We start from the raw sequence: 24,740 nt of genomic DNA on the forward strand, positions 1-24,740 counted from the left end.
CAACCTATCTTTGCTCTTCTTTAAATCTTAGGCTTCAACAGGGGAGTGCTGCTGCTTATGTATTTAAAATCTTAATAAAAAGAATGTTTAAAAAATGTAACATTGCTCATTAAAGTTAAGTAGATTTAAGGTTTCTATTATATTTAAACCTTCGGTTAAGTTTAAGCATTTGTTTTTCCTTAAGAAAGCTATTGTTTTATGATTGTAGGCATATTGGATCTCTTTGTGATATTATATATTTGCTCCTAGCAAGGTTCAAGTGCACTGGCATTGGAGGTGTCTGTCATATTGCTGCCTGACAAAATGCAGCATACATGGGAGAAGTTGCATTTGGTTCTTTTCCAGGGTTAGGCTTATTGGTTTTACTCTAGGGAAGAAAACTAGAGTAAGAATGTATATCTGTCCTTGTCTTGGCAGAAATGATGGGTGAAATCCTGGCCCTATTGAAGTCAGTGGCAGTTTTGATATTGATTTCAACAGGAGCATTTCACATGAGAAGTGCCTCTCATGAGGTTATCTGATTGAGCAAAATCTTAAATAAATATTTAAATCTTCCTTGGATTAAGGAAGATTTCAATTCCTGGTTAGCTTGTTTTCCTGTTGACAAAAGAGGAGTTGTTTGTATGTGGTTTATTAAAGCATGTTTTCCTGTTGACAAAAGAGGAGTTGTTTGTATGTGGTTTATTGAACCATTTACATGTTCTAAGAAGTCCAATACTGTGGTTCTTTATATTTCTATCCTTTATTTAGAAATGTGGCTGTCCTGAGAAGTTTTTGCATATCCAAAATAAACTGACACAGTAAAAAATAAAAAGTGTTTTTAAGTGTATTTTCTGCTCTGATGCACTAGTATAAATTATGCCTTGAAGTTATGCATAATTTCAGGTGGTAATTATAAAATAAATGTATTCTAGAAATTATTCAGTCACAGAAGCACTAAAACCTCATCTCTTAAACATCTATATTATCAGATATTGTATTTAGGAAACATATATTCATTCTGTGAAGGTATTAAGTGTGTAAATGGTGATTGTGTTAATTATGTCCTTAAAATACATAAACAGACCAGTATCCTTAGAACTATTGTTTTGTCAATTCATTTTACATTTTTGAAGTCTTTTTGGTTTATATTACATTTTGCCCTATTGATGTGAGCTATTTGCACAAGTATTTTAACTGCTTTTGCTCTATATCCAGGTCAGTAAAACACTTCATCTTGCATCAAGTTTTGTAACAGAGTCCCGGTTACTGCATCAGGTCATGTACAAATGTATCTGTACAATGACAACATAGTGCAACAGCACCACAAATCAGTAGACACTGCATCACCTGAAAATGAAATTACACCAGCCTGCCACAGCAGCATCATGCCAGAGAGCAATTATGGCCATGTAATGCACAATGAGGTAATGGCATCTTTTAACGCTATGATACCAAGGCCAAATTAATGCAACACCACTGGGCCACAGCACAAATGATGCCGCACATAACAATGACATCATCATGGCAAAGGATCATGCAAATATGGCAACGCTGCCAGGATTCTGATTTTCTTGCAAGTCTTGCCACGTATGGAGCTTTCCTTAAAGCCCCAGCCCCTGGAGTCACGTTAAGTGCGATTAGGACCTTTTCTTTAAAAACAGCTAAGACCCTAGTTTTTGTGCTGGCAGATGACAGACGGGGGCCCGGCGGGCTCAGAAACCCGATGGCAAACTAACAAGCGATCCCCCCGCCACGGGGTACTGGTCAGTCCCACTCCTGCTGCGGGGGCCTGGCTCGGGCCCGGAATGGGCAACGCTGCCCTGCGGCAGATCCCTGGCTCGTGAGGAGGAGGAAGCCCGAAGCTGGCGGGCCGGGACAGGCTGCCCGACCCAGGCCGGGCTCCCCGCGCCACGGAGCCTACACCCCCGCCCGACACAGGCCGGCCCCCGCAAACAGCGCCTCAGTTCTAACAGAAGGGGAGCGGAAGCGGACGTAGCTATAGGCCGGAAGCGGAAGTCGCTGGGGCGGAAGTTACAAGGCTTTCTCACCTTTCCCGCCACTGGCAGCACCAGAGGCGCGCTCGGTCCCGCCTCCCGGAAGGGGAAGCCGGCTCTGGCCCGGCTCCGCCTCCCTCTGGCGGCCATCTTGGATAGTAGCGGCGGTGGAGGGGGGCAGCGGACGGACCCGTATCCCGGCGCTTGCTGTGTCCCGCCTGAAGTTCCTTCTCCCGCCTCCCCGGCGTCTGCGGCCGGACGGAGCTTCCCCGAGGGACCGCGCGGCCGAGGCTCCCGCCTGAGCAGCGAGAGGTAGGCGGGCTCCCGGCCGGGCCGAGGGGCCTAGGGCGGCTCGCAGGGGAGGGATCGGGGAGCTGCCGGCGCTTGGCCGGAGTGTGGGGCCGGCCGGGGGGAACGGAGCCCTTCGCGGGGGTGCGGGGGGGAGGTGCCGACACCAGCCAGCTGCGCCCTTCCCCAGCAGAGCCCACTCTGGGCTAGGGGAGGCCCGTTCTCCCAGGGCCTCTCCCGGGGGGTGCGGGGCTGAGCGCCCGCTCCCCGATTCTGCTGGGTCCTTGGTGGGATCGGGGAGCCGGTCCCTGGGAGTGGGCTGTAGGGGAGCAGTCGGTTATTTCCGCTGGCAGGATTTGGCTGGTGGTGACCCCCCCATCGCCGGTCTCTGGGTAGAAGAAGATGAGAGGGGTTAGGCCAGCCGTAGCACGGATGCTCCTCACCGGGATGTGTTCATTTACTTTCCCCTGGTCTTGTGGTGTCATTTCCGCCGGGCTGTTTAATCTTTGTGGGGGAGCGGTTTATTCTCATAGTGAATTTTTTACGGGGATGGGGTAGGAGCTGTTTTTCAAGGAAAACTGTCAGGTTAGAAATAATAATAAAAAAAAGTTGTATCTGTTAGCAAAGATCTTTTAAAGACCCGTTAACTAGCATTAGTCACCCTCTCCTTGGTTATCTGCATTCATCAGGTAAGATCCTGCAGACCCATATCCAAGTGAGTAAGAGTTTTCAGGAGTGGGTCCCGCTTTTGGTGCTTAGGCACACAAATGTCTATGTAAGCTATCTAGAAACGCTACAAAGGAAAATCTGATTCCAAACAAAAGCTATTCCCATTGAATGCGTTTTAAAACATCCCAGATATGTTTCTTTTCAATTTTGTAAATGTTTTCCTTTTAACTTAAGGGAATTACAAGTGTCTCTATTTGCGAGGGAGGACAACAATACTGTATAGAAATATATTTGTTGTTACAATATATTTTTTTTATTTTTCATGCAACCTATAAGCAGTAAGTCACACCATTCTCAAAGATTTCTGACTGCCAGACACAGTACAATTATAATTCCTCACTTAGCCAGCTTCATGCAAGTTCCTCTGTGTGAGTGAACCCCCATTGACTTACACTGGGGCTTCATGGGGGCACAGAGGTCTGCCCATGTAGTGCAGTTTGCAGGAACAGAAATCTCATTTGGTTTCTGGGGGGAAGTTGCAAGAATAAAGACAAAACAAAAATCCACAGTGTGAAAGTCAGTTTTTTAGCAAATATGTTGAATAAGATTTTGAATTAAAGTATGAGATGTTAATTTTTTTATTTTTAATTTCTTCCATCCAAAACTTCATTTGCCTCCCCTTAACGCCTGTCAAAAATAGGGTGTTACCACTTGTTGTATAGTCATAAAATTCATAATTAATATCCATATTAGCTGTCTTCAGACCTGGAGGAAAAATTCTCTGTTTAAAGCTGGGATCTAACTGCTCATTTCATACATGAGGTATAACCCCAAAACAGAAGTTTACTAATTTGACCAGTATTTCTCCCTGGGCTGTACTGTAATTGGCATTCACAGATAAAGAAAGCTTAGTAAAAGCTAACTCTGGTAGCCTGCATCCTTACCAGCAATAACAGTTCTTTAGGTAGAACAGAAATTTTCACAGGCTTTCTTAACCACCCTTGGAATGCAGCCTAAGAGTGATATATCCTTGAGTACTGATTTGTTCATCCTTAGCATCAGTAAATTTCTCTGCTCATTATTTTAATGAGATGTTCCCAAAATCGGGGTTTCATGTCCAACCTATAGTATAACTTTACTCTCCTTTTTAAAAAAGAGACAAACAAAACCCACCATGCCCCACAGTTATTTTCTCTGTATTTCTTTTTTCTTTACCCTAAGGCACATAAAACTGATCTTTTGGGAGAATACATCTATTTGTACACTAGTCAGATTTCAAGGGACACCATGTGATAATATGGTCCTAATAAAATCTGAATGTTGTCTGTGGGATTTTTTTTTACTTCCATGTCTCCTACAGTGTTAAATGAGCTTTGTCTCATACCTTTATAAAAGTTGTCAAACTTCCAAGAATAAGGCCAAGTGACTTCCTTGATTTTGTGATTTATTGTATGAAAAAAGTTGAATGGTAGGCTTTTAATTGGTGTATATTCTAGAGATGTTAATTGAGAAGGGGTGTTGCTTCCCTTCTTCCCAGGAGAGACACAAGACTTCCCTTTGTTACTGACAGCTTTGATTTCAGTAGGAGCTGTGTGTACATCGGAGAGCACATAACTTGATTTGAAAATGCCTTTTCTGTTGATTTAATGGGTCTTAAAGCAGACAACATGATTCTTATATTAGCATCTTTCACCCAAAAGTCAGTATGCTTCATAATGGGTTTCTCAAAGTTTTTAGAGTCATAGCACAGATAAAAAATAATTTTGCTTTGAACACATACTGAATCAAGAAATGAATTCAACTCTTGAGGAATTTAGTTGCTAAAAACCCTGCTCCAGATGGCTGGAGGTTCAACTTTACGCAAACTGTGTTCAATAAAAATGTAGGTTTTGTTTTTCCATTTCCAATTCCAATTTTTAGATAACATTGAATGTGGAGAGAAAATAGGTCTATGTTAATTAATATATTGTCACACTAGTTAGTTTTTATGAAACTTACTAGGATAACCAATTACAAGTAAATGACTGTCTTTTCTCTCCTTTGGGGGGACATTATTTTAAAAATCAAAGTACAAAAAGGTAGGCAAGAGCTTGAGTGCATAACAAATGTCTTAAAATTGATGTGCACAATGTCACTGAGTAGTCTTTCTAGTGGCCCTGCTGTGCGAATCTTCTGCTTAGCGTGTCAAGAGTGTCAGCCATCACAATCTGTTCAGTTGGTGCTCTGGCACAAAACCAGATTGATTTTTCAATTCTGCATAATGCAGAGCCATTCATGTCGTGTATTTTTGTTTGTCTTAACAGTAACTGCTACTCTTGGGTAACAGTCTTCTCTGGTTGATTTTAATGTTTAGAGAAACCTCTGAGCCATGAATGCATTATCTCTGGAAACTGGCTGGCTAACAGGATGTTCTAAATTTGCCATGTGTACATACAGTGTGGCGGTGATATTTAAGAATCCACCATATGTACAGGTTTGAGTGGAACTTCTTTTAAAAAGCTTTTGGGTCTGAAAAGTGGGAAATCACTGGAGAACTAGCTATTCGAAAGGAAGTTGCTTTGAAGTCGGCTGAGTGTTTTCCTACTTGGAAGATGCAAGGAGGACATGATGGACTGTGAGGCAGGTTGACTGGCAGCTGGAAATAAGGAGGGTTTGGAGAGGGAGGTGTTCTGCAAAGGGGAAACTGGGAAGAAAATGTATTGTACTTTTGGAAGGTTACTTTTTTTTATCTATATCTGTCTTGTTTTTGAGTTAGGTACTTTTTGTATTCTATATTTGTGTGGTGCCTAACACTTTTGATGCTACCAGAATATAAATAAAAAATAAAATTAGTTTGTGCAAAGTAGTCCTTGGCTCAGAGTTCAAAAACATTAAGAGGAGTGTTTTTTGTCCTCTTTGAAAAAATAAACATACAAAGCAAATTATTTCTCGGTACTGGAAACAATCAAATGAAATCAGGGTCAGACTTGATGTTCAGGTGTATTTGTTGTAACATAGTGCTCTTGAATTTCTGATACATTGTTCAAACCAGCCTTTGTATCCATTAATCTGTTTAAACAGAGCTAACTGCATTGAGTCCTTGGGATCAGAAAGTCTAGCACTAGTTGACAGAAATTGAGTTTGCTGCCTGCAGTCTGTCTTGTTGGTGGGTCAGCAAGAACAAGTTGTGACCACCATTTATTTGAGGGGGGTTGCTTTCATCAACCATGTTATCGGTAAGATTACATTGCTGTCATGTCTATTTATAATTTTTTTTAAAAACTAGATGAGCAATAACAGTAATAAGAGAGCACCAACAACAGCAACGCAGAGACTTAAGCAGGACTACCTTCGAATTAAAAAAGATCCAGTGCCTTATATCTGTGCTGAACCCCTCCCATCTAATATCCTTGAATGGTAAGAATCCAAATGAATTGTTCTTACGATCATAGAGACCCAGACCATCTGGGTTGTCAAGTCTGAGCTTCATATACACCTTCATTTTTGTATTGGAATCTTTTTTTGATGTGAGGGGTAGTAAAAGGAGATGGATATGAAGCTGTTGAGCTGAGATAACACAAATTATAAATGGGTTTCCCTTTGAAAATTTGATACACAATGTGTTGGGTTTCCCACCTCTAATACAAAATTCCTTTGTTCCTTTAGGCACTATGTTGTCCGAGGACCTGAAATGACTCCATATGAAGGTAAACATTAGCTTGTTGCAAAAGCATGCACATGCTGTATATTGCTATCTGTATTTGATGAGTAGTAGTACATAATTGTGTGAATGGGTCTGTCTTATGTAATAGAAGTGGTTTTCAATGTATGAGCACAACGATTTACTTCAATCATAAAACTGTAATACTTGCCTTTGACTCGTGTAAGCCTCTTGAAATGAGATAGTATTAGCATTGTCCTCTGATTCCCTGTAGCACCAAGTAATTCTAGGAAATCCCTTAGCATTCCTCAGAGTCTTAGCACAGTTCTCTCTGATCTTTTTTATGTGGCACCCTTAGTTCTTTGTTTAAAGAAGTCTGATTTTTAGCGATTGCCACAGATCGTCTGGAAAACAGAAGGAGCCCAGTTGGTTGGTAGCCAAGATGAACAGTGTTAAAAATAGCCAGTTTTGTCAGATTTTACTTTAAAAAACAAACTGAAAGTTCTAATAACTTATTTATGGCTTATCATATACTCTGCTCTTATTAGAGTTGAGTCATGCACGCTTTTTGGTAAAGGACATCCCTGGAGAGGCTGAGTATCATATCTAATTAATTTGCCTAAATATAATAATTCGCTGTATATTCCAGCCTCACCCAAAGGATCTGCTTCTGAAATTGGATTTTTCGGTGGGCTTAAAATGTCCAGCATGATGATAGCGGGCAAGACCCTGCCATTTGTACAGATATGTGTTTAAATATATTTAGGGAGAACCCTGTGTAGATGAAATAAGGACTTGACAATTAGAAAACATAGCTTGCCTTATGCAGATGTCAGAATAATATTACCTCCAAAATATGTCTTTCCCAGAGGTGCTGACCATCATTTGTATCAGTGAAGGGCCTAAGTTGATTCATTTTTAAATGTTTGGAGTGTGTATATAGTAAATGTACCTTTAAATCTTATTTGCTGCAACATTGTAAGTATTTGAGGAAAGCATTTCCTTAGTGCAGAACAAATCTTTCCTTTTTTATATACAATACAGGTGGCTATTATCATGGAAAACTAATTTTCCCCAGAGAATTTCCTTTTAAACCTCCTAGTATTTATATGATAACTCCTAATGGAAGATTTAAATGCAATACAAGGTAAGGATTGTCTTCTAATACTTTTAATTAACATCTGTTTTGAAACTTTGTATCACATGTAGTATTATTTTCCCTTTTTACTAATGGCAAGGAATAAAGTGCACTGCTTCTTTTGCTTTTTGAAGGTTGTGTCTTTCAATCACTGATTTCCACCCTGATACATGGAATCCAGCTTGGTCAGTCTCAACAATCTTGACAGGCCTTCTTAGTTTTATGGTGGAAAAGGGCCCCACATTGGGCAGCATAGAAACCTCAGAATTCACAGTAAGCTTCTAATATATCTTTTATTTAATTTAAATTGTTGTTGTTGAGGTCAGGGTATGTTGAGCACATCACAGTGGTTAGGCACAAGACTGGAATCCAGCAGTCGTGGGTTCTAAACCTGGCCCCTCCTTTGAATTTAGTTGTAGGGCAGATGAGAAAATGAGGATGTTTAAAGGAGCATAGAGTCAAGGGTTTGGATCACAGGTGGGAAATGTAACTTGAGTGCCACAGCTCCTGACTACAAAGCTAATTTTTTACGTTGAAATATTTGTTTTATTAATAGGTTAGCTGGAATTCAACATTGGGCTAAATAGATCGGTCTTTCAGATCCAAGGGAGGAATTTTGTAACCTTTTCTTCTCGCCCTTCTGGACAAGACCTTTTGATTGTTTTGAAGTGAAGGTTCTCCATAAAACGTAGCTACTTTATTGGGCACTTTCTCCCCGCTGCTCCCCCCCTCTTGCCCTCCAATTACCATTGGGCAGACACAGAATGGAAAAGCATTCAAATAAAATGCAGCTAGGAACTTCTGAAGAGTGGGATTTATAGAAAGTCATTACCAATGAGTCTGTATTCACAAATGTGAAGTTGCTACAGATATTATAAAGTAGTAGGTTAGCACCTTTTTAGCATTCTTCTTATGTGAAATATCCTCCAGATGCTTTAATGCTTAATGTATATTTTAAAATTTAATTTTCAAGCTGACGTTCCTTTTTTCTTTCCTTAATAGAAAAGACAGCTTGCTGCAGAAAGCTTAGCATTTAATTTAAAAGATAAAGTCTTCTGTGAGCTGTTCCCTGAAGTGGTGGAGGTAAGAAAGTTCATTTGATTATTTCTGACTTCCATGTTTTATCACTATAAATATGCAGATTATACAAATTAATTGGCCAGGATTTTCAAGAGACTGTTCACTTTTAGGTTCCTCAGTTTTGGGTGTCCAATTTGAAACCCATCTAAAAGCAGCCTGATTTTTCAGTGTGTATAAAAATTAGAAACATGATTCTCTAGATAGAAAAATCTATATTTAAATACCAAGATCTGTTGCTTGGGGAATCAAAAGTTGTACATTTAGGGACAGATTCCAACGGTCCAATATAGATGTGCTAGAGAAGAGAGAGAATCTACAGAAAGCACTTCCTCCCATTGGACTCATACAGGGGAGACAGCCATAATTTGGATGCAAGCCTGGGGAAGAACAGAGCGAGCCTGGCTAATGCTGTTAGCAGTATTCACAGGCACAAAGGGAATTGCTGGGCTGAGTAATCAGTCAGTAGGTCCAGACCTCCCGTCAGGGCTTTTGAAACAGTGCATCAAATCGATCTAGACTTCAGAGTTTGATTACCTACATTCTCCATTACACATCTGTATACATTCCATAGTGTAGTGTGTAGCCTTTTTTTTTTTTTTTTTTTCCTTGGGGCCTTCTGAGCTCTGGGGTCTCATTTTCACTTCCTCCTCCCTTCATAATTAGTCTTGGACTGGAGCATTGGAATCTGCTTTCCCTATAATCAGCTAACAGAGTTACCAGAGAACATGAGATCCTCTGTCCTTCACAGTGCTCTCTTCCCAATAGCCCCAAAATGATTAAGATGTGCAGTTTGATAACCTGTAGTGGTAATGATATTGTTGTCAGAACCTGAGTATCTATACATTTAACTTGTAAGAGATTTACTTGGGGCCTAAACATGAGACAATGCTCTGCGGATTCCTTTTTCTTCCATTTCAGTTCTTTGGGAATTGCTGGGTTATTTGTAACTCTTAAAGTACTTGAATTACATTTTCCCACTCAAGGGTCTTCATAGTGGCAAATATAGAGGCAGTCTTAAAAGACATTTTCTGAATAAAATGTGTCCCAATTATCAGAAAAAATTCAAATTTTAAACCAGGTATAGAAAATGTACAAGTGAACATTTAAAAACTAAACATAGTTTGGCTAAATGACGACCACGAGAAGGTGTCGTAGTTAGTCTTCAAATATTTGAAGGGGTAAACCTCCAAAGAATGTGAAGAATTGTTTTAGGTCTTTTCAAATGGATATAAATAAATAATGGGGTTATATTAAGAGAGAAGCATTTAGGGTGAGTATTATGGAAAGGTTGCTAATAGTGAAGTTCATTACTCTGTGAAATAGTTACCTCGAGAAATTGTGCAATCCCCATTTTTTAGGACATTTAGAGTGATACAGAGCATTCGAAAGTATAGTATACGGAACAACAATCCAGGACTAGATGGGACCTGTAGACTATATGACCTTCCTCTCTTAACTTTTATAACTTCATTATGGATAAAAAATGAACAAGAAGCTGTCTCTGTGGAGCTGCCCCTGGATATACATGAAGAAGGAATATCTTCTGTATCAGTCTCTTTCTTTGCCTGGATAGACTTTTTGATAAGACACAAGGTGACTTGCCAGACAGCTTAATCGACTTCACTTCCAATGATTCCTTTCATTTTTTTCCTCCAGGAGATCAAACAAAAACAGAAAGCACAGGAAGAGCTCAATAACAGACCTCCACCCCTCCCGTTACCAGATGTTGTCCCAGATGGGGAAGCACACCATGGTCAAAATGGGATACCGCTCCTTAATGGGCACGTACCACTGGCAGCTGCCAATCACCCAGGTCTTCAGCAGGCCAATCGTAACCATGGACTCTTAGGAGGAGCACTGGCGAACTTGTTTGTTATAGTTGGTTTTGCAGCCTTTGCCTACACAGTCAAGTATGTACTGAGAAGCATAGCGCAAGAATGAGGAACATAACAGAAGTCCAAGACCAAATTAGTGGTAGTTGCAGAATGAGTGGGACTCTGGTCATCAGACTTTGACACTGGGATAAATATTTGTGCTACCATGATGCAGGTAATATATTGGTTGGCTCATGGGTTTAGTTTGGAAAATGAAGCAGGTCTGATTTGTTAGGGAAGAAAAAGGTGTTCTGCTCACATTTCCTTTGTCCTCACTACAGTTTTAAGTGATTCACTAGCAAGTCAAAGCATTATTGATGTGAAACTGGCATTTTGAATGCTTTGATTTTTATAGCACTTACTCCTTGTTTTCTGAAATTAGAAATCTTTTAAGTAAATGAGGCTTTTTACCAGATTGAACAGTTTTTAAAGTATGACACTTGAAGATGCATATCATATGTTCAGCATACATTTTCAGCTGAGAATTTCATTTGCGAAGAGTCAGTTGTACAAGTTTGGAATGAGTAAAATGCAAGTTTCCTCACTGACTTTACTTCTGAAAGACCTGGTTAATGTGAATGTTGGTGTTACAGAAAGCGGCTAGTTCACTTTATAATAGAGAATGAATGTCATTGCATATGTAGTCAATAACAATGATTAGATGAGTTGGAAAGTAACACAATGTGTGTTGGTTAAATGTTTTGTCTAAATTGTTACAGTAACATTTAAGAAGGTTTAGTTTGGCTACAAGAACTGCAGTTGCAGCCTTTGAAAACCATTTACACGCAAAAAGCATTTAAAATGGGTTTAGTGGCGGTGCTCATGAGCAAATTTTTTTTAAAACTTTTTGGTTTTGTTTGCTTAATTACAATTTTCCATTTTGGAAATTAGTGTGATTTCAAAATGAAACAACTTGTGCTCAAAAAGAAAACATGTTTGCCACTGTTCTGTTTAAAATATCTGCAAAGAACAATGAAGAATTGTAGTCTATATTTCAGATGAAATATCCTTGGATTCTGGGTTTTTCAGTGAGTGAAATGGCATTGCCCCTTCAGGGCCTAATGAGGAAAGAAAAAGGAGACTGAATACTGAGCCAGCTTTTCAGAAGACTAGTGGATTCCTCTGAAGTGCTCTAATTACAGTAAACTTAAACCATTTATTTGTAATCAGTTCTATTTAAATTACTTGACCCTGTTTTCAAACTCCATTACAAAAAGAGCTTATTCTAAGATTTCTTATTTTGCTTGACTTATGGAAGCCCTCTGCTTCTATTAAATTAAATTCTTAGGCATGGTTCCATGCATATGATCACTGAATGAGGATTGCATTCCAGTGGGCGGTGCCAAGGTTATGATAGCATGGATATGCACTAAAACTATTAGCGTAGTTTACGGTCAGAAATGCTACTTTTACAGCTCATACCTTATTACAAATTGTAATTAAGAGAAAATCCTTATGACTTTATTCAAATGCTTTGACTTATCATAAAGGCAATCTTACTGTGTCTTTCATAATTGGCGATGACTTTTAGTCACCCAGCAAATGAAATATTATTCCCTGTCATGATCTAACAAAGACTGTAAAAGAAGTTGGCAGAATGGAAAGCTCTGCACCTAACCACATATTGTGTTAAATGTTCTGAAGAGCCCAATAAATGTTACCTCATGTATTTAAGAATGTGTTTTATTTGGGCTGTTTTGTTTTGTTTTTCTTTGGCAGGTTTTTGATGTTTGATTTTTCTGCTTCTGTTTGGTATTTTGAAATTACTGCATTGCAAAAAAAAAAAAAAAAAAAAATGTTAAACCCATGAGCCATGTAGCTTAGATAATCAGAAAATATGTGCTGTGACCAATTCTCTGAAATAGGTATGGGTTAGCAGAACTAACGGAGTAGCTCCAGACTAAAGACATTTTAAAACAGACCTTATTTGGGGGAGGGCGGGGAGCGTGTGCTGGGTTTGATTTTAAAAGGTATTTATAAACTGTTTCAAACTTGGTTTTGTTTTTGATCAAATTTTATTTATAATTGCTCTTTAATTTGCCTCTTGTTTGTGCTTAATCTGTTCTTGTAAAGAGAAGCCCCAGTTGTAACTTTTGTTTCTAGAAACTGTCCAGTTCTGTCAGTCCTGGGAAAAATAAATGTCTTGTCTGTTTTGCAATTATGGGTTTTAAAGACTGGTTTGGAAAGCATACAGATCTGTAGCAAAGGTTGAGATGCCTCTTCTATCATCATAACACTGAAATGCGTTTCAGGCTTCTCATTATGTCTTCTTTTGCTGCTATTGTCATTCCCTATAGGCAGACGTTTAAGCAGACTGCTACCCAGCATTTTGTATCTTTCTCTCATGAAGGCTCTTTGGGCCACAGGAATGAAGATGAAGGCAAGGAGACCTTGGCTCTGGTACATTCATGCCCTGTGTGAATGTATGTACTGGCGGGGAAAGGATTAATAACCTCAGGAGGACATTGTTCAAAAATCCACCACTTTTATTGCATGGCAGTAAGTTGGCCTTGCAGTTAGTCCTGGGTATCTGAAGGTGGAGTCCTTTTTATTAAAAAAGTGCCTCAATTGAGAATGCAAAATTTATACTATTATAGAATCCTGAATATACTGCATTTTTTTTTAAAGATTAATTGTTGATTTTTTTGTTTAAAAGTGGAACTCATCTTCAGTTAGTGATTTTTCTTTAACGCCCTGAAGAAGGATAAAAAGACTTGGCAGTGATTTGGGGGCCATCCGTGAAAAGCTAGCAGACTTGCTGCACCCTCCCAACATTTTGGTACATGTCTTTGCTCCTTGCCTTTGGTAGCAGAATATTTATCCCTTCCTGTGTATGTTTTAGTAAATTTAAATAGTGTTTACTATGGTATGCAGTATCCGAACTTTGATTTTGTTACCAAAGTCAGTAGATGGAATTAATCATTCTTTGCCATGCAAATATGTTGATATCATGCCCTGAGGCAGTATGTTATCTTAATGACATAATAAACCTGAAAGTTGTCCTTTTGTGCGTCATACTGGAACAAATGATGTCTTGACCCTTCACTTCTATGCTGCATTTCCTTAGTTCTGTAAGATTGCAGTGCACAGTTGGTGGAAAAGATTTGCACCTCTCTTGGATCATGAGACATCTCAACTGTAGCCTTCTTAATTTTTTCAGAATTAGTTTTTGGACTAGTGTGTAGTTAAATTTTTTGCCAATCTTCAGTTCAAGGAAGTTACATCACTGCCTATTCTTGATGTCTCAGCTGCAAACTTTAAACATGTTTTTGAGGAGTAGAAATGACTGCATTGTAAAGTTATCCATTCATAATAAAAACGAAATTACTCATGTTTAAAATGCATGTTTTTTCTATGGGACTTTTTTTGGGAAAGGGAACATTGGGAGAAATCAAAGCTAGAGATGTTGGATGGATAGGAAAACTATTACTAAGGCAAAGACGGCTGACCTTTTGCTACTGAGGAAACAAGTGCTGATGAGAACATCCCCACTTAAATATCATGACAAAACATCTGGCATACTATTTTCAATGATGACTTTGGAGGAGAAGATGTTCAATGAACCAATTTAGAAATGGCAGGTGCTTGGCTTCAATCTGGTGGTTTATTTGACATAGGCTGTTCAGGTGTATTAGTTTCCATGGAAGTAGAGGAATTAATGTTTAGCAGCTACTTTAGTTTGATGAATTACTCTGCCAAAAGTGCATTGGCCTGGTAAACCCAGGGTTGTGAGTTCAGTTCTTGAGGGGGCTATTTAGGGACTTGGGGCAAAAATCTGGGGATTGGTCCTGCTTTGAGCAGGGGGTTGGACTAGATGACCTCCTGAGGTCTCTTCCAACCCTGATATTCTGTGAAAAGTAATGTTTATGGCTAGCATCTCAAATTTATTACTCTCTTCTGTACATTAGGTAAAGCATCTTGTGTTTAGTTACAGTAGAGCATGAAGAACAACGATCTGGTTTTAAAATACAGATGTGCCAGCTTATATTGCTGATGCACATTTAAACCCTGAAGGGGAATAACCACAAATGAACGTAAGATGCGCAAACTGGTGTTGCATCTGCATCTTTGAATGCCAACAGTGTGTCGCTTTGTAAAGGTAAGGAAGAAATGTCTTATTTAGGCTGGGTTTGGGAGAGAAAACAGCATTTCAGCTTTGTGCTTCATTCCTGTTTAGTCAATGTCAGCCTGAACACTTCCATATGAAAACTTCTGATAAACCATATACTTTCCAAGTCCAGTTAATACCTTGTCCTCTAATCCAGTGTTTCCCAAACTTAGGGCGCTACTTGTGTAGGGATAGCCCCTGGCGGGCAAGGCCAGTTTATTTACCTGCCACATCTGCAGGTTTGGCCGATCGCGGCTTCCACTGGCCGTGGTTTGCTGCTTCAGACCAATGGGAGCTGCTGGAAGTGGTGGCCAGTACGTCCCTTGGCCCGTGCCGCTTCCAGCAGCTCCCATTGGCCTGTAGCAACGAACCATGGCCAGTGAGAGCTGCGATCGGCCGAACTTGTGGATGCGGCAGGTAAACCGGCCTGGCCCACCAGGGGCTTTCCCTACACAAGTGGTATCCCAAGTTTGGGAAACAGTGCTCTAGTCCACTTATGCCTGGAGGTGCCTCAATTCCTCTGCAACCTATATATATATCCAGGAGCGACTGGATAGCGTAGTGGTTAAGAGTGCCATAGTGGTTAAGAGCGCCGCCCTTTGATACGGGAGACCGCCCTTTGATACGAGAGACCGGGGTTCAAATCCTGGTTAGTACCCAACTTTCCAGTAGGGGTCCTTGGGCAAAAGACCCCCTAACGCTTCACCTGCCTACCTCAAATATGAGAGTGACACGAACTAGGAGAGTCATGCCGGCTCGGACGTCGCCCGGATTAACAAGGTCCGCGCCAGATGTTGAGGAACCAGGACAATCTGACGATAAGTGGGCTACTGGAACAAACCATTCATGGACGAGACAAGAGAACCTGGAATTGATGGAATGCTACTACAACAGTAGACCTAATGAGAGGGGATATATGAAACGTATGAGGGGACTGTGGATGGACAAAAGACCTACATCCACACTTACTGAGAAACAGCTAGTTACCCAACGCTTCAACATAGTAAAGAGGAAGCTGCTCTCACAGCTTGAGATAGACCAACTCCACATTACATCCCAGACTCAAGAAGACCTGGAAGAACAAGTGGATGTGCAGCCCACACCTGAAGCTGAAACTTCACTGCCACCTCCTCCATTGCAGAGCACAGCAGCTGATATGAGGCATAAGATCATGGAGAAACTAGCTACAGTCAATCCTCGAGACCGATTACCAAGGCTCAGTGGAGAAGTACCATCAGATAGTATGTTAGAAGATGCCAATAGAGCCCTCATGACAATCCCTACTACCACCATAACTCAAACCAATGAACTGGTATATGCTACAGCCTCTGTAATCCTGGAGATGCTTGGCTACACGATCAAGAAGAACAACAGTATGTACCCACCCTGGAAAATGAGGTTGGAGGATAAGATCAAGGCGACTCGGAGAGAAGTTAGTCAGCTGGTGGAACTACAGAAGGGTGTAGAGATTAAGGATAAGACTCGGCTACTGAAAAAATACAAGGGCCTGACTCCATCTGAAGCCCTAGAGACTGCTAAACAAAGGCTCACAGCACTAGCTACCAGGCTAAGGAGATACACTAGAGAAGCAGAGGCCAAAAAAGTAAATGCCCTGTTCTCCAAAGAACCATCCAAGGTGTACTCCCACTTGCAGTGCAACAACACAATAACAGCAGAGCCACCAGCAGCAGAAACTGAACAGTACTGGAAGAACATATGGGAGAAAGAGAAGACTCATAACACCAGTGCAAAGTGGCTGCAGGACCTGAGAACAGAGCACAGCAATCTCCCAGAACAGAAACCAGTCACCATCACAGTAGAAGACATCCAGCAGCGGGTCAAGAACATGAAGAGCTGGACAGCACCTGGACCAGACATGATCCACACCTACTGGCTAAAGAAACTAACAGCAGTGCATGAACGCCTAGCAGCACAGATGAACCAGCTGCTAGCAGCAGGCTCCCACCCAAACTGGCTAACACAAGGAAGGACAGTGCTGATCATGAAAGACCCCTGCAAGGGGACAGAACCGGCCAACTACCGGCCAATAACCTGCCTCCCCACAACATGCAAAGTCTTATCAGGCATCATAGCTGCCAAGCTACAGGACCACATGGGCCAGTACATGAGCACAGCTCAGAAGGGCATTGGGAACAACACCAGAGGCTCAAAACACCAGTTGCTCATAGATAGAGCAGTCGCCCAAGACTCAAGGTCTAGACAGACCAATCTGAGCACAGCCTGGATTGACTACAGGAAAGCCTACGACTCAATGCCGCACACGTGGATCTGTGAATGTCTGGCGCTATACAAAGTCAACAGGACACTAAGGACCTTCCTCAAGAACTCAATGGGACTATGGAAGACAACACTAGAAGTCAACTCAAGGCAACTTGCACAAGTGGCCATCAAGTGCGGCATATACCAAGGTGATGCACTGTCCCCGCTGCTGTTCTGCATAGGCTTAAACCCCCTCAGCCAGATAATCACAAGGACTGGATACGGGTACAGGTTCAGGAGTGGAACTACCATCAGCCACCTCCTCTACATGGATGACATCAAGCTGTATGCTAAGAATGAACGAGACATCGACTCGCTAATCCACCTGACGCGGATCTACAGTGAGGATATCGGGATGTCATTCGGACTGGAGAAGTGTGGCCGGATGGTAGTGAAGAGAGGGAAGGTAGTCAAGACTGATGGGGTGGAACTACCAGCGGGCCACATAGCAGACATACAGACCAGCTACAAGTACCTTGGAGTCCCACAGTCACATGGAAACCACGATGAGGAGGCAAGGAAGACAGCAACATCCAAGTATCACCAAAGGATAAGACAGGTCCTGAAGAGCCAGCTCAGTGGGAAGAACAAGATCCACGCCATCAACAGATACGCCCTGCCGGTCATCAGATACCCTGCCGGTATAGTGAGCTGGCCAAAGGAGGACATGGAGGCTGCCGATGTGAAGACCCGGAAGCTCCTCACAATGCACGGAGGTTTCCACCCCAAGTCCAACACCCAGAGACTGTATACCAGCCGGAAAGAAGGCGGGCGGGGCTTGGTGAGCATCAAGGCCACTGTCCTGGATGAAACCCGGAACATCCAGGAGTACATCAGTAAGATGGCCCCCAAAGATGAGCTGCTGAGAGAATGCCTGAGGCAGCAGCAGACATGGGAGGAAGACCAAGCAGAAGAAGTGCCATGGCAAGACAAGACCCTGCATGGGATGTACCATCGACAGATAGCAGAAGTGGCTGACATTGGGAAATCCTACCAGTGGCTGGAAAGGGCTGGACTAAAAGACAGCACTGAGGCACTGATCATAGCAGCACAGGAACAGGCACTGAGCACCAGATCCATTGAAGCAGGGGTCTACCACACTAGAGAGGACCCAAGGTGCAGACTGTGCAGAGAGGCCTCAGAGACAGTCCAACACATAGTGGCAGGATGTAAGATGCAGGCAGGAACAGCATACACTGAACGGCACAACCAAGTGGCTGGCATTGTGTACAGGAACATCTGCACAGCGTATGGGCTAGACCCTCCCAAGACCAGATGGGAGATTCCACAGAAGGTTGTGGAGAATAGCAGGGCTAAGATTCTGTGGGACTTCCAGATCCAGACGGACAGGCAGGTACTGGCCAATCAACCAGACATCGTGGTAATAGACAAGGACCAGAAGACAGCGGTGGTGATAGATATAGCAGTGCCAAGTGACAGCAACATCAGGAAGAAGGAATATGAGAAGCTGGAGAAGTACCAGGGCCTGAAAGAGGAACTAGAGAGGATGTGGAAAGTGAAGGCCAAAGTGGTCCCAGTGGTGGTAGGAGCACTCGGGGCTGTGACTCCTAAGCTGGGTGAGTGGCTCCAACAGATCCCAGGAACAACATCAGAGCTCTCTGTCCAGAAGAGTGCAGTGCTAGGAACAGCTAAGATACTGCGCAGAACCCTCAAACTCCCAGGCCTCTGGTAGAGGACCCGAGGTTGAGGAAGACACATACCACCCATAGGGGTGAGAGGGGAATTATTATATCTATATATAATCACTATCCTTTCACCACTGTAATGCAGCCACCACTGTGGTTGGAGCACAACATCCAGCTAGACATACCCATCAGTCTTCCATCTGAGAAATTAATCAAATGGTGCACTAAGAAAAAGGACAGTGAGTTCTAATTTGTCTTCTGTCTGAGGCAATTCTTCTGTATAGTGTGGAGTAGCATAGGATTAGATGCTGAGCAGAGTGGTCCTAGGTGTCTAAAAATAAAACTTGAAAGCTTGTCTCTCTCGCCCACAGACGGTGGTCCAATAAAAGATGCTACCTCACCCATCTTGTCTCTCTGAATACACAACTGTCTCAGTCTGAAATAGAAAATATTTCATGTTCCCAGTATTCCCTTCTGCATCTATAGTAGATGGCTATTTCCATCTTTGAGTTGAGTGCTGGATAAAACAGGTTAATGGTATCCTGTCAGTTATCTTTTAATTCTACTCTATAGAATTTAGCCTTTTGTAATAATGGGCTAATTCTAATATGTTACATTTGTGACTTGAGAAAATCCGTGGAAGTCAATACATTTGATCTGGATTCACACCAGCTCTTACTGCAGTCCATTTCTATGTTCCCCAATTTTCTTAAATTAGTTCTTTCCTCTTCAAGATATCTGCATTCCTAACTTTTGTCCAAAGGATTGTGTAAAGAGCACTTCTGAACTTAAGTTGTTTAGAAGGACAAGCATCCATCATTTCAGCTGCCCTAAACAAAGGATCCAGATCCTGACAGTATTTGTGAATTAAATAGATAAATTAATGCATCCAACGGGTCATTAGCCACATGCCAATAGCCACATGCCACATGCCAAAACATGTGGCCTGCTTCTGGGATGAAATGTGTAGTCATAACTATATCACTTGCTGTAGCCTCCCAGAATTTTGTGGTCTTGTGTGAGGGATAACCCCTCATGTCATTCTTCAAAACTGTCCCCCTCCTTGCCACAAATGTGGGGAATAATATTCCTTTGGCTGCAGCTGTATGAATGCTTAGATGTGAATCTAGCCAGTAGGGGGCATTGGTGACACATGACTAGAACATAACAGGGCAAGTTTCAGTTGCAGGAAGAGAGGAAGTAGAGGATGTGAGAAACTGATCTTCACCCACCTGCCTGCTGCAGAGAGGAAGAAAACCGTTAGGATAAGGAAGCTGCAGATGCCACAAACTGTTCCTGCTTGGTAAGGACAGTCTCAGTTTTAAGAAAGAATGGTTTCTTGCAGTGACACTGGAAAATCCATCTATTTCATTGCATTTCAGAGGGGCTAAAAGTGTGGCCATCTTCTACCTTCCAATTATCCCTGCTAATTGCTTTCACCTGTTCGCATCTATGGAACCAAACAACAGCAAAGGAACTGGTATAGAAGGAAAAGTGCCTCACTGTAAATTCCTTGTTTGTAGGTTGTGCGTGCTCCCATCAAAAGGCCGGAATTTAAAAAAAGTCATAAAAAAATCATAAAAATAACATTCACCAAATGCTGAAACTGTTCCTGTTTATCAGAGAAATCTCTGCTTAGGTAATTTTTTTTAATATGTAATACATCCAGGAGATGGGAACAGATCTTTTGATCCTATTCTTGTTTAATGAGTAAATGTTTACACAGGGTTTTTAACCCCCTCCCTTCGTATTACAGGATTGTTCCAGTTTGGTTAATGGTTCAGTGAAGATGGAAAGACTCAGTGGGAGTTGGACTGGGCCCTAAATATCCCTCCCCAATATGTCCCATTTCCATAATGAACCATTCTGACCTGTTGTGTAATGATGTTTTTAGTACGTAATTGGACTATATAAATGAAATTTTTCTTGATCTTACAGTAGCTTTGAAATTGAGAAATTGCCAGATTCTTTCTTTCCTGTAACATGATAAAAGCCATCGGACTATGCTATTCATTAATTGCTTGCAAATGGTCCCTTTATTTCTTTTATTTAAATCAGCTTTTTTTTTAAAGTTACTTGGGAACAAACAAAAGCGATCACAGCCCACCTTTCCCTACTGTTCCTATAACCTTTAAAAACATCCCATCTGATTTTGTTAGCTTCAAAATTGGTAATAAAATAAAAATGTGGAGCCCTTCACTGAGATTCTCTAAGTCAGTCCTTCTCCTTATGCCACATTCCTGATCAGATTTTAAGGGAACAGAATAAGAGAAACTCTAGAGTAATGCCAAATATAAGATCAAGTCTTGGCTTAGATGTGCCTTTTGAATTGTGGTGCTTTGTCATCGGGTGGCGCTGTAACACCATCTAGGCCTTTGTAAATGAGATCTGGAACCGGATGGCTGGAGACTATAAGCGTGTTAATTTAGAAGTGTACAAAGGATCCATGGAAGGAGACTTCCCAAAATACTGAATGTGGCGTATTCTGTCATGTTAAAGTATGTTATGAAAGGCAATTGCAGCAACCCAAACCCTTGACCTTTCTTTAAAACTGCTGTTTGTTTCTGACTTTTATCTATAACCCTTAGACCTAGTTCTGTGAAGCTGTTTGTGTAAGCACACACATTGTGACTGGGTTTAAACAATGGGATATGTCAGTTGGTAAGCCAAAGACCTGAGCACTGCTTTCAGGGCTGATCTAAGTTGTTATCCTCTAGATCTATATAGTCCGTGCAGCAACAGTGTAACCTGGCACCTGCAGAAGTGTATGGATGGGGCCCACTAGCGCATTAGCATATGGAAAACATGATCATTAGCACCCAGGCCTAGGGTCCAGGCCTCATTGTATATCTGGAGCAAGCAGTGCCTGGGGGATTCCAAATGTCTTCATACCTTTTGAGATTTGGAAATTGCCACCCTGTTGTTGCTGGCAATATAAAGTCACTTTGAAAGTAAAGGTGAGTCCCAGAGGTAAAGATTCATATGGTTCAGGGATGGGGGTGTGGTGACCAGAGCACATGACTGTCCGATTTCTGAAGGGGGTAAAGCTGGGGAAAATTCTCCCTCTCAACTAGTTTGCATGGCTTTAATATTCAGTAACCTACTTGTCTGACAGTGCACATTTGTTGCTTGTCACTTGCTAGCTACGTTTAGCTACGCTCTTTCTAAGTTCCCCAACATTTGAGAACCTAATGTGTCTCACTCCAAATCCTCACCATTAGAAATCCCATAGATAATGGCTGGGGACCAGGAGCCAGGACTCCTGGCTTCTACTCCTGGCTCTGCCATTCACTCACTACGTGCCAGGGCATGGCTTCCTTCACTCTTGCGTGTGAGTTTCACCCAGTGTAATGTTGGTATAATGCTGCCTACCTCGTGGGTATGAGACTTTGTGTTTTCAAGTGCTTTGAGATCCTTGGCTGGAAGGTGCTGCGAAATGCAAAGTGGTTCTGTTTGGATGGGTGGCATGGTGCTGTTTTGAGTGGACACTGTCCTGTGTCTGCCTGGGTGTACAAGGTTCATGCGATGGAACTGCTGGGGTGCTCTTATACTGAGTGGGGCAGGCTGCTTGTGTCTCTCTGCAGCAGCAAGAGAGGTTGGTTGTGGGGGTGGGGTCAGTCCATTGTGGAGAAGGGCCCATAGGGGGTTAGGAGCATCTGCTGATGATCTGAGGTGGGAGAGTAGGATTCCTTTTCCAAGCCCTTAGCAGATTTCCTATGGGTATAGGGTGCCCTTGGCATCTGGCTCTTGGGATGAGAAAGGGGACACTGCATGCAGCCCAGCACAGCCTGCACCGGCAGACCAAAGAAGAAATCGCCCCACTCCAGCCTCGAGAATGTCATTTCTTGCCATGGTGTGTAGATCTGTCAGGGCTGTTTAGCTGCAATATGACAGATTGCCCTATTAATGTGTCATCAAGTGCACTTTTACAAATTCATGGCTTGTCTACAACTAACCTGAAAAGGGGGCTTAAGTATGAGAAGGCGCCAAAGAAAGTTAAATATTATTAACAAATAAAGACTGCCACATAGTTTTGATGGAATGTGAGCCCTGGGGTGGGGGGTGTTGAGGGGGATAGGTGATAGGTTGTTAACTGTTTAGCTTCTCTATCTCTGTGTTTCAAAGATCTGGGTTTGTGCTCCCAGCTCTGGCATTGACTCACCATCTGATTTGGGGTGGGGTGAGGTGGGAGGAGAATGTTGCTTTGATGCTCTATGCCTCAGTTTCCCCATCTGCAAAGTGGTGAGTAAGGATCCTGGCCAACCTTTGTAAAGCTTTTTAATATCTGTAATTAAATGTGCTGTATAAGTGCTAAGCAGTGTTACTTGGGGGATAAGCCCAGTCGTGAAAAGCGAGATATACTCAGCAAAATGGAAGTGCCTTATGGTCTAGTGGATAGAGCAGAGGACTGGAAGTCGGGCATCTTGAATTTTATTCTTAGCTCTGCTGCTGCCTCGGTGTCTAACTTTGTGCCACTTTACTGGTCAGTCCCTCAGTTTCCCTATCTGTAAAAAATAGAGTGGTTATTCCCTAGCTCGCACGGCATTGATTAACACAACATGCTCACACATGTATTCCAAGTGCTTTGAGATCTTCCTCAGGAAGGCAATGGGGAATGGTGACACGGCCTTTAATAAAGACACGGTGAATCCAGGGTGGTCTGGAGAAAAATGTTCGCATGGAGTGAAGTTGAATACAGAGTAAAAGAGAAGCCCTGACATCTGGATGTGTGTGTGTTGTGATGCTGAGTGCATATTCAAAGCCACATACTTCTAATGCTGCCGCATTCCCAGGGGCAGTTTTGCGATTCCTCTGAGATAATGAAGGGGAGTGTGGTGGTGGTGGTGGTGGGGGGGTTGGTGCTGATTTAAATCTTCCCTGGCACAAGGGCCAGGTCCACTTACAGGGCGTCTCTAATAGGAATCTGAAGAGAATAGGCTTGACAGCTCATTAGAATGATCCCTCCCCCTTTTTTTTTCTTTCTTTCTTCAAGTTGATGGAAACACTCTCAGGAAAGAAGTACTTATTTGCTGAGGTAGAGCAAAGGCTGAGGAAGGCTTTGCCAATTTGCAGCTGGGAAAAGGAGAAATCCAAGATGATTGAAACTTAGAGAGAGAGACCTGAAGTCTTGCATAGAATGGAAAGGAGCTAGGATGGGAGACACAAGACTCCACATCCTGACAGCTGTTTACAACACAGGAACTGATTGCTCATCCTCTTCTTAAAGCCAAGGAAAGATAAAGCCAGACAGGGTTTGGCTTGGGACAAGTTTGTCTGCTCCTAATAGACCTAAGTACCTCCTCGGATTCCTTGTCTCTCCCAGTTTTAACTCTTGATATGTGCGAGAGATCAATTCTTTCCCTAGAGGACTGAGCCCTTGGTTGGATTCTGCTGCGTTCTGCTTCTCCAGGAGAAGAGCTATTGTAGCAGCTTTGGGTTTTCGTCGTCCAGCATTGATGAAGGAAAAGAGAACTGATGGGGGCTGGTGTTTAAGGAAGGGGTCCCATCACTAAGCTAAGGATGGGCAGACCCCATTGAGCACCCTTTGAGTCGTGCGCAAGGGTTTAAATGATAGAAGGTGAAATCTCCCATTGAAAAGGAACAAACCCACAACCCCCCTCCTGGGCTTATGTGCTGTCAGCTCTGGCCTGATCAGTTGCCCTGAGCCATTTGACTTTCTAGGTTTCATAGCTGAGTGAATTTTGATTGAGATCTGAAGACTTGGTGCAGGTGGGGTAAAATTTTAAAGGCAGAGTTGGGGGGAAAATCTCCTAGTCAGTTTCCATTTATGAAAGCTCTGCGGGGCTGAGCAGACTGACTTCCCTTTCCCCCCACCCTTTGCCTGATCAAACTGCGGCTGTGGATCAGAATTTGCAAACAAATAGATCCATGTCGGTTCAATGTATCCAACTTGAACTGAGGATCTCTCCAGAGACAAGCGCGTTGGCGCGTGCTGATTATTTGACATCGTCTACCAGAGTGGATCATCTTCAACAGCAGTAACTTCAATAAGAAAGAAAGAGAAAGGGAGGAAAAAAGAG

At 42.3% G+C, this 24,740-nt stretch overlaps 1 protein-coding gene across 1 annotated transcript; it reads left to right on the forward strand.

Annotated features, from left to right (window-relative positions):
- The first annotated feature begins 2,069 nt into the window (after positions 1-2,069).
- UBE2J2 (ubiquitin conjugating enzyme E2 J2) lies at positions 2,070-24,721 on the forward strand. The gene is made up of 9 exons (XM_032779992.2): positions 2,070-2,288; positions 6,199-6,329; positions 6,579-6,619; positions 7,618-7,720; positions 7,846-7,984; positions 8,714-8,794; positions 10,448-14,764; positions 19,883-20,002; positions 23,693-24,721. The coding sequence occupies exons 2-7, from the start codon at positions 6,199-6,201 to the stop codon at positions 10,730-10,732; spliced, it is 780 nt and encodes a 259-aa protein (XP_032635883.1). The 5' UTR covers positions 2,070-2,288; the 3' UTR covers positions 10,733-14,764; positions 19,883-20,002; positions 23,693-24,721.
- Positions 24,722-24,740: the final 19 nt, after the last annotated feature.

The sequence above is a fragment of the Chelonoidis abingdonii genome, chromosome 23 (genome assembly GCF_003597395.2).
Source record: "Chelonoidis abingdonii isolate Lonesome George chromosome 23, CheloAbing_2.0, whole genome shotgun sequence".
Lineage (NCBI taxonomy): Eukaryota > Metazoa > Chordata > Testudines > Testudinidae > Chelonoidis > Chelonoidis abingdonii.

Excerpts from the sequence above, each read along its gene's own strand:
- UBE2J2 (XM_032779992.2), top strand. The coding sequence starts at position 6,199 with ATGAGCAATAACAGTAATAAGAGAGCACCAACAACAGCAACGCAGAGA. Across the intron at positions 6,620-7,617 it reads TGAAATGACTCCATATGAAG|GTGGCTATTATCATGGAAAA; the intron begins GTAAACATTAGC and ends TATACAATACAG. Across the intron at positions 8,795-10,447 it reads TGTTCCCTGAAGTGGTGGAG|GAGATCAAACAAAAACAGAA; the intron begins GTAAGAAAGTTC and ends TTTTTCCTCCAG.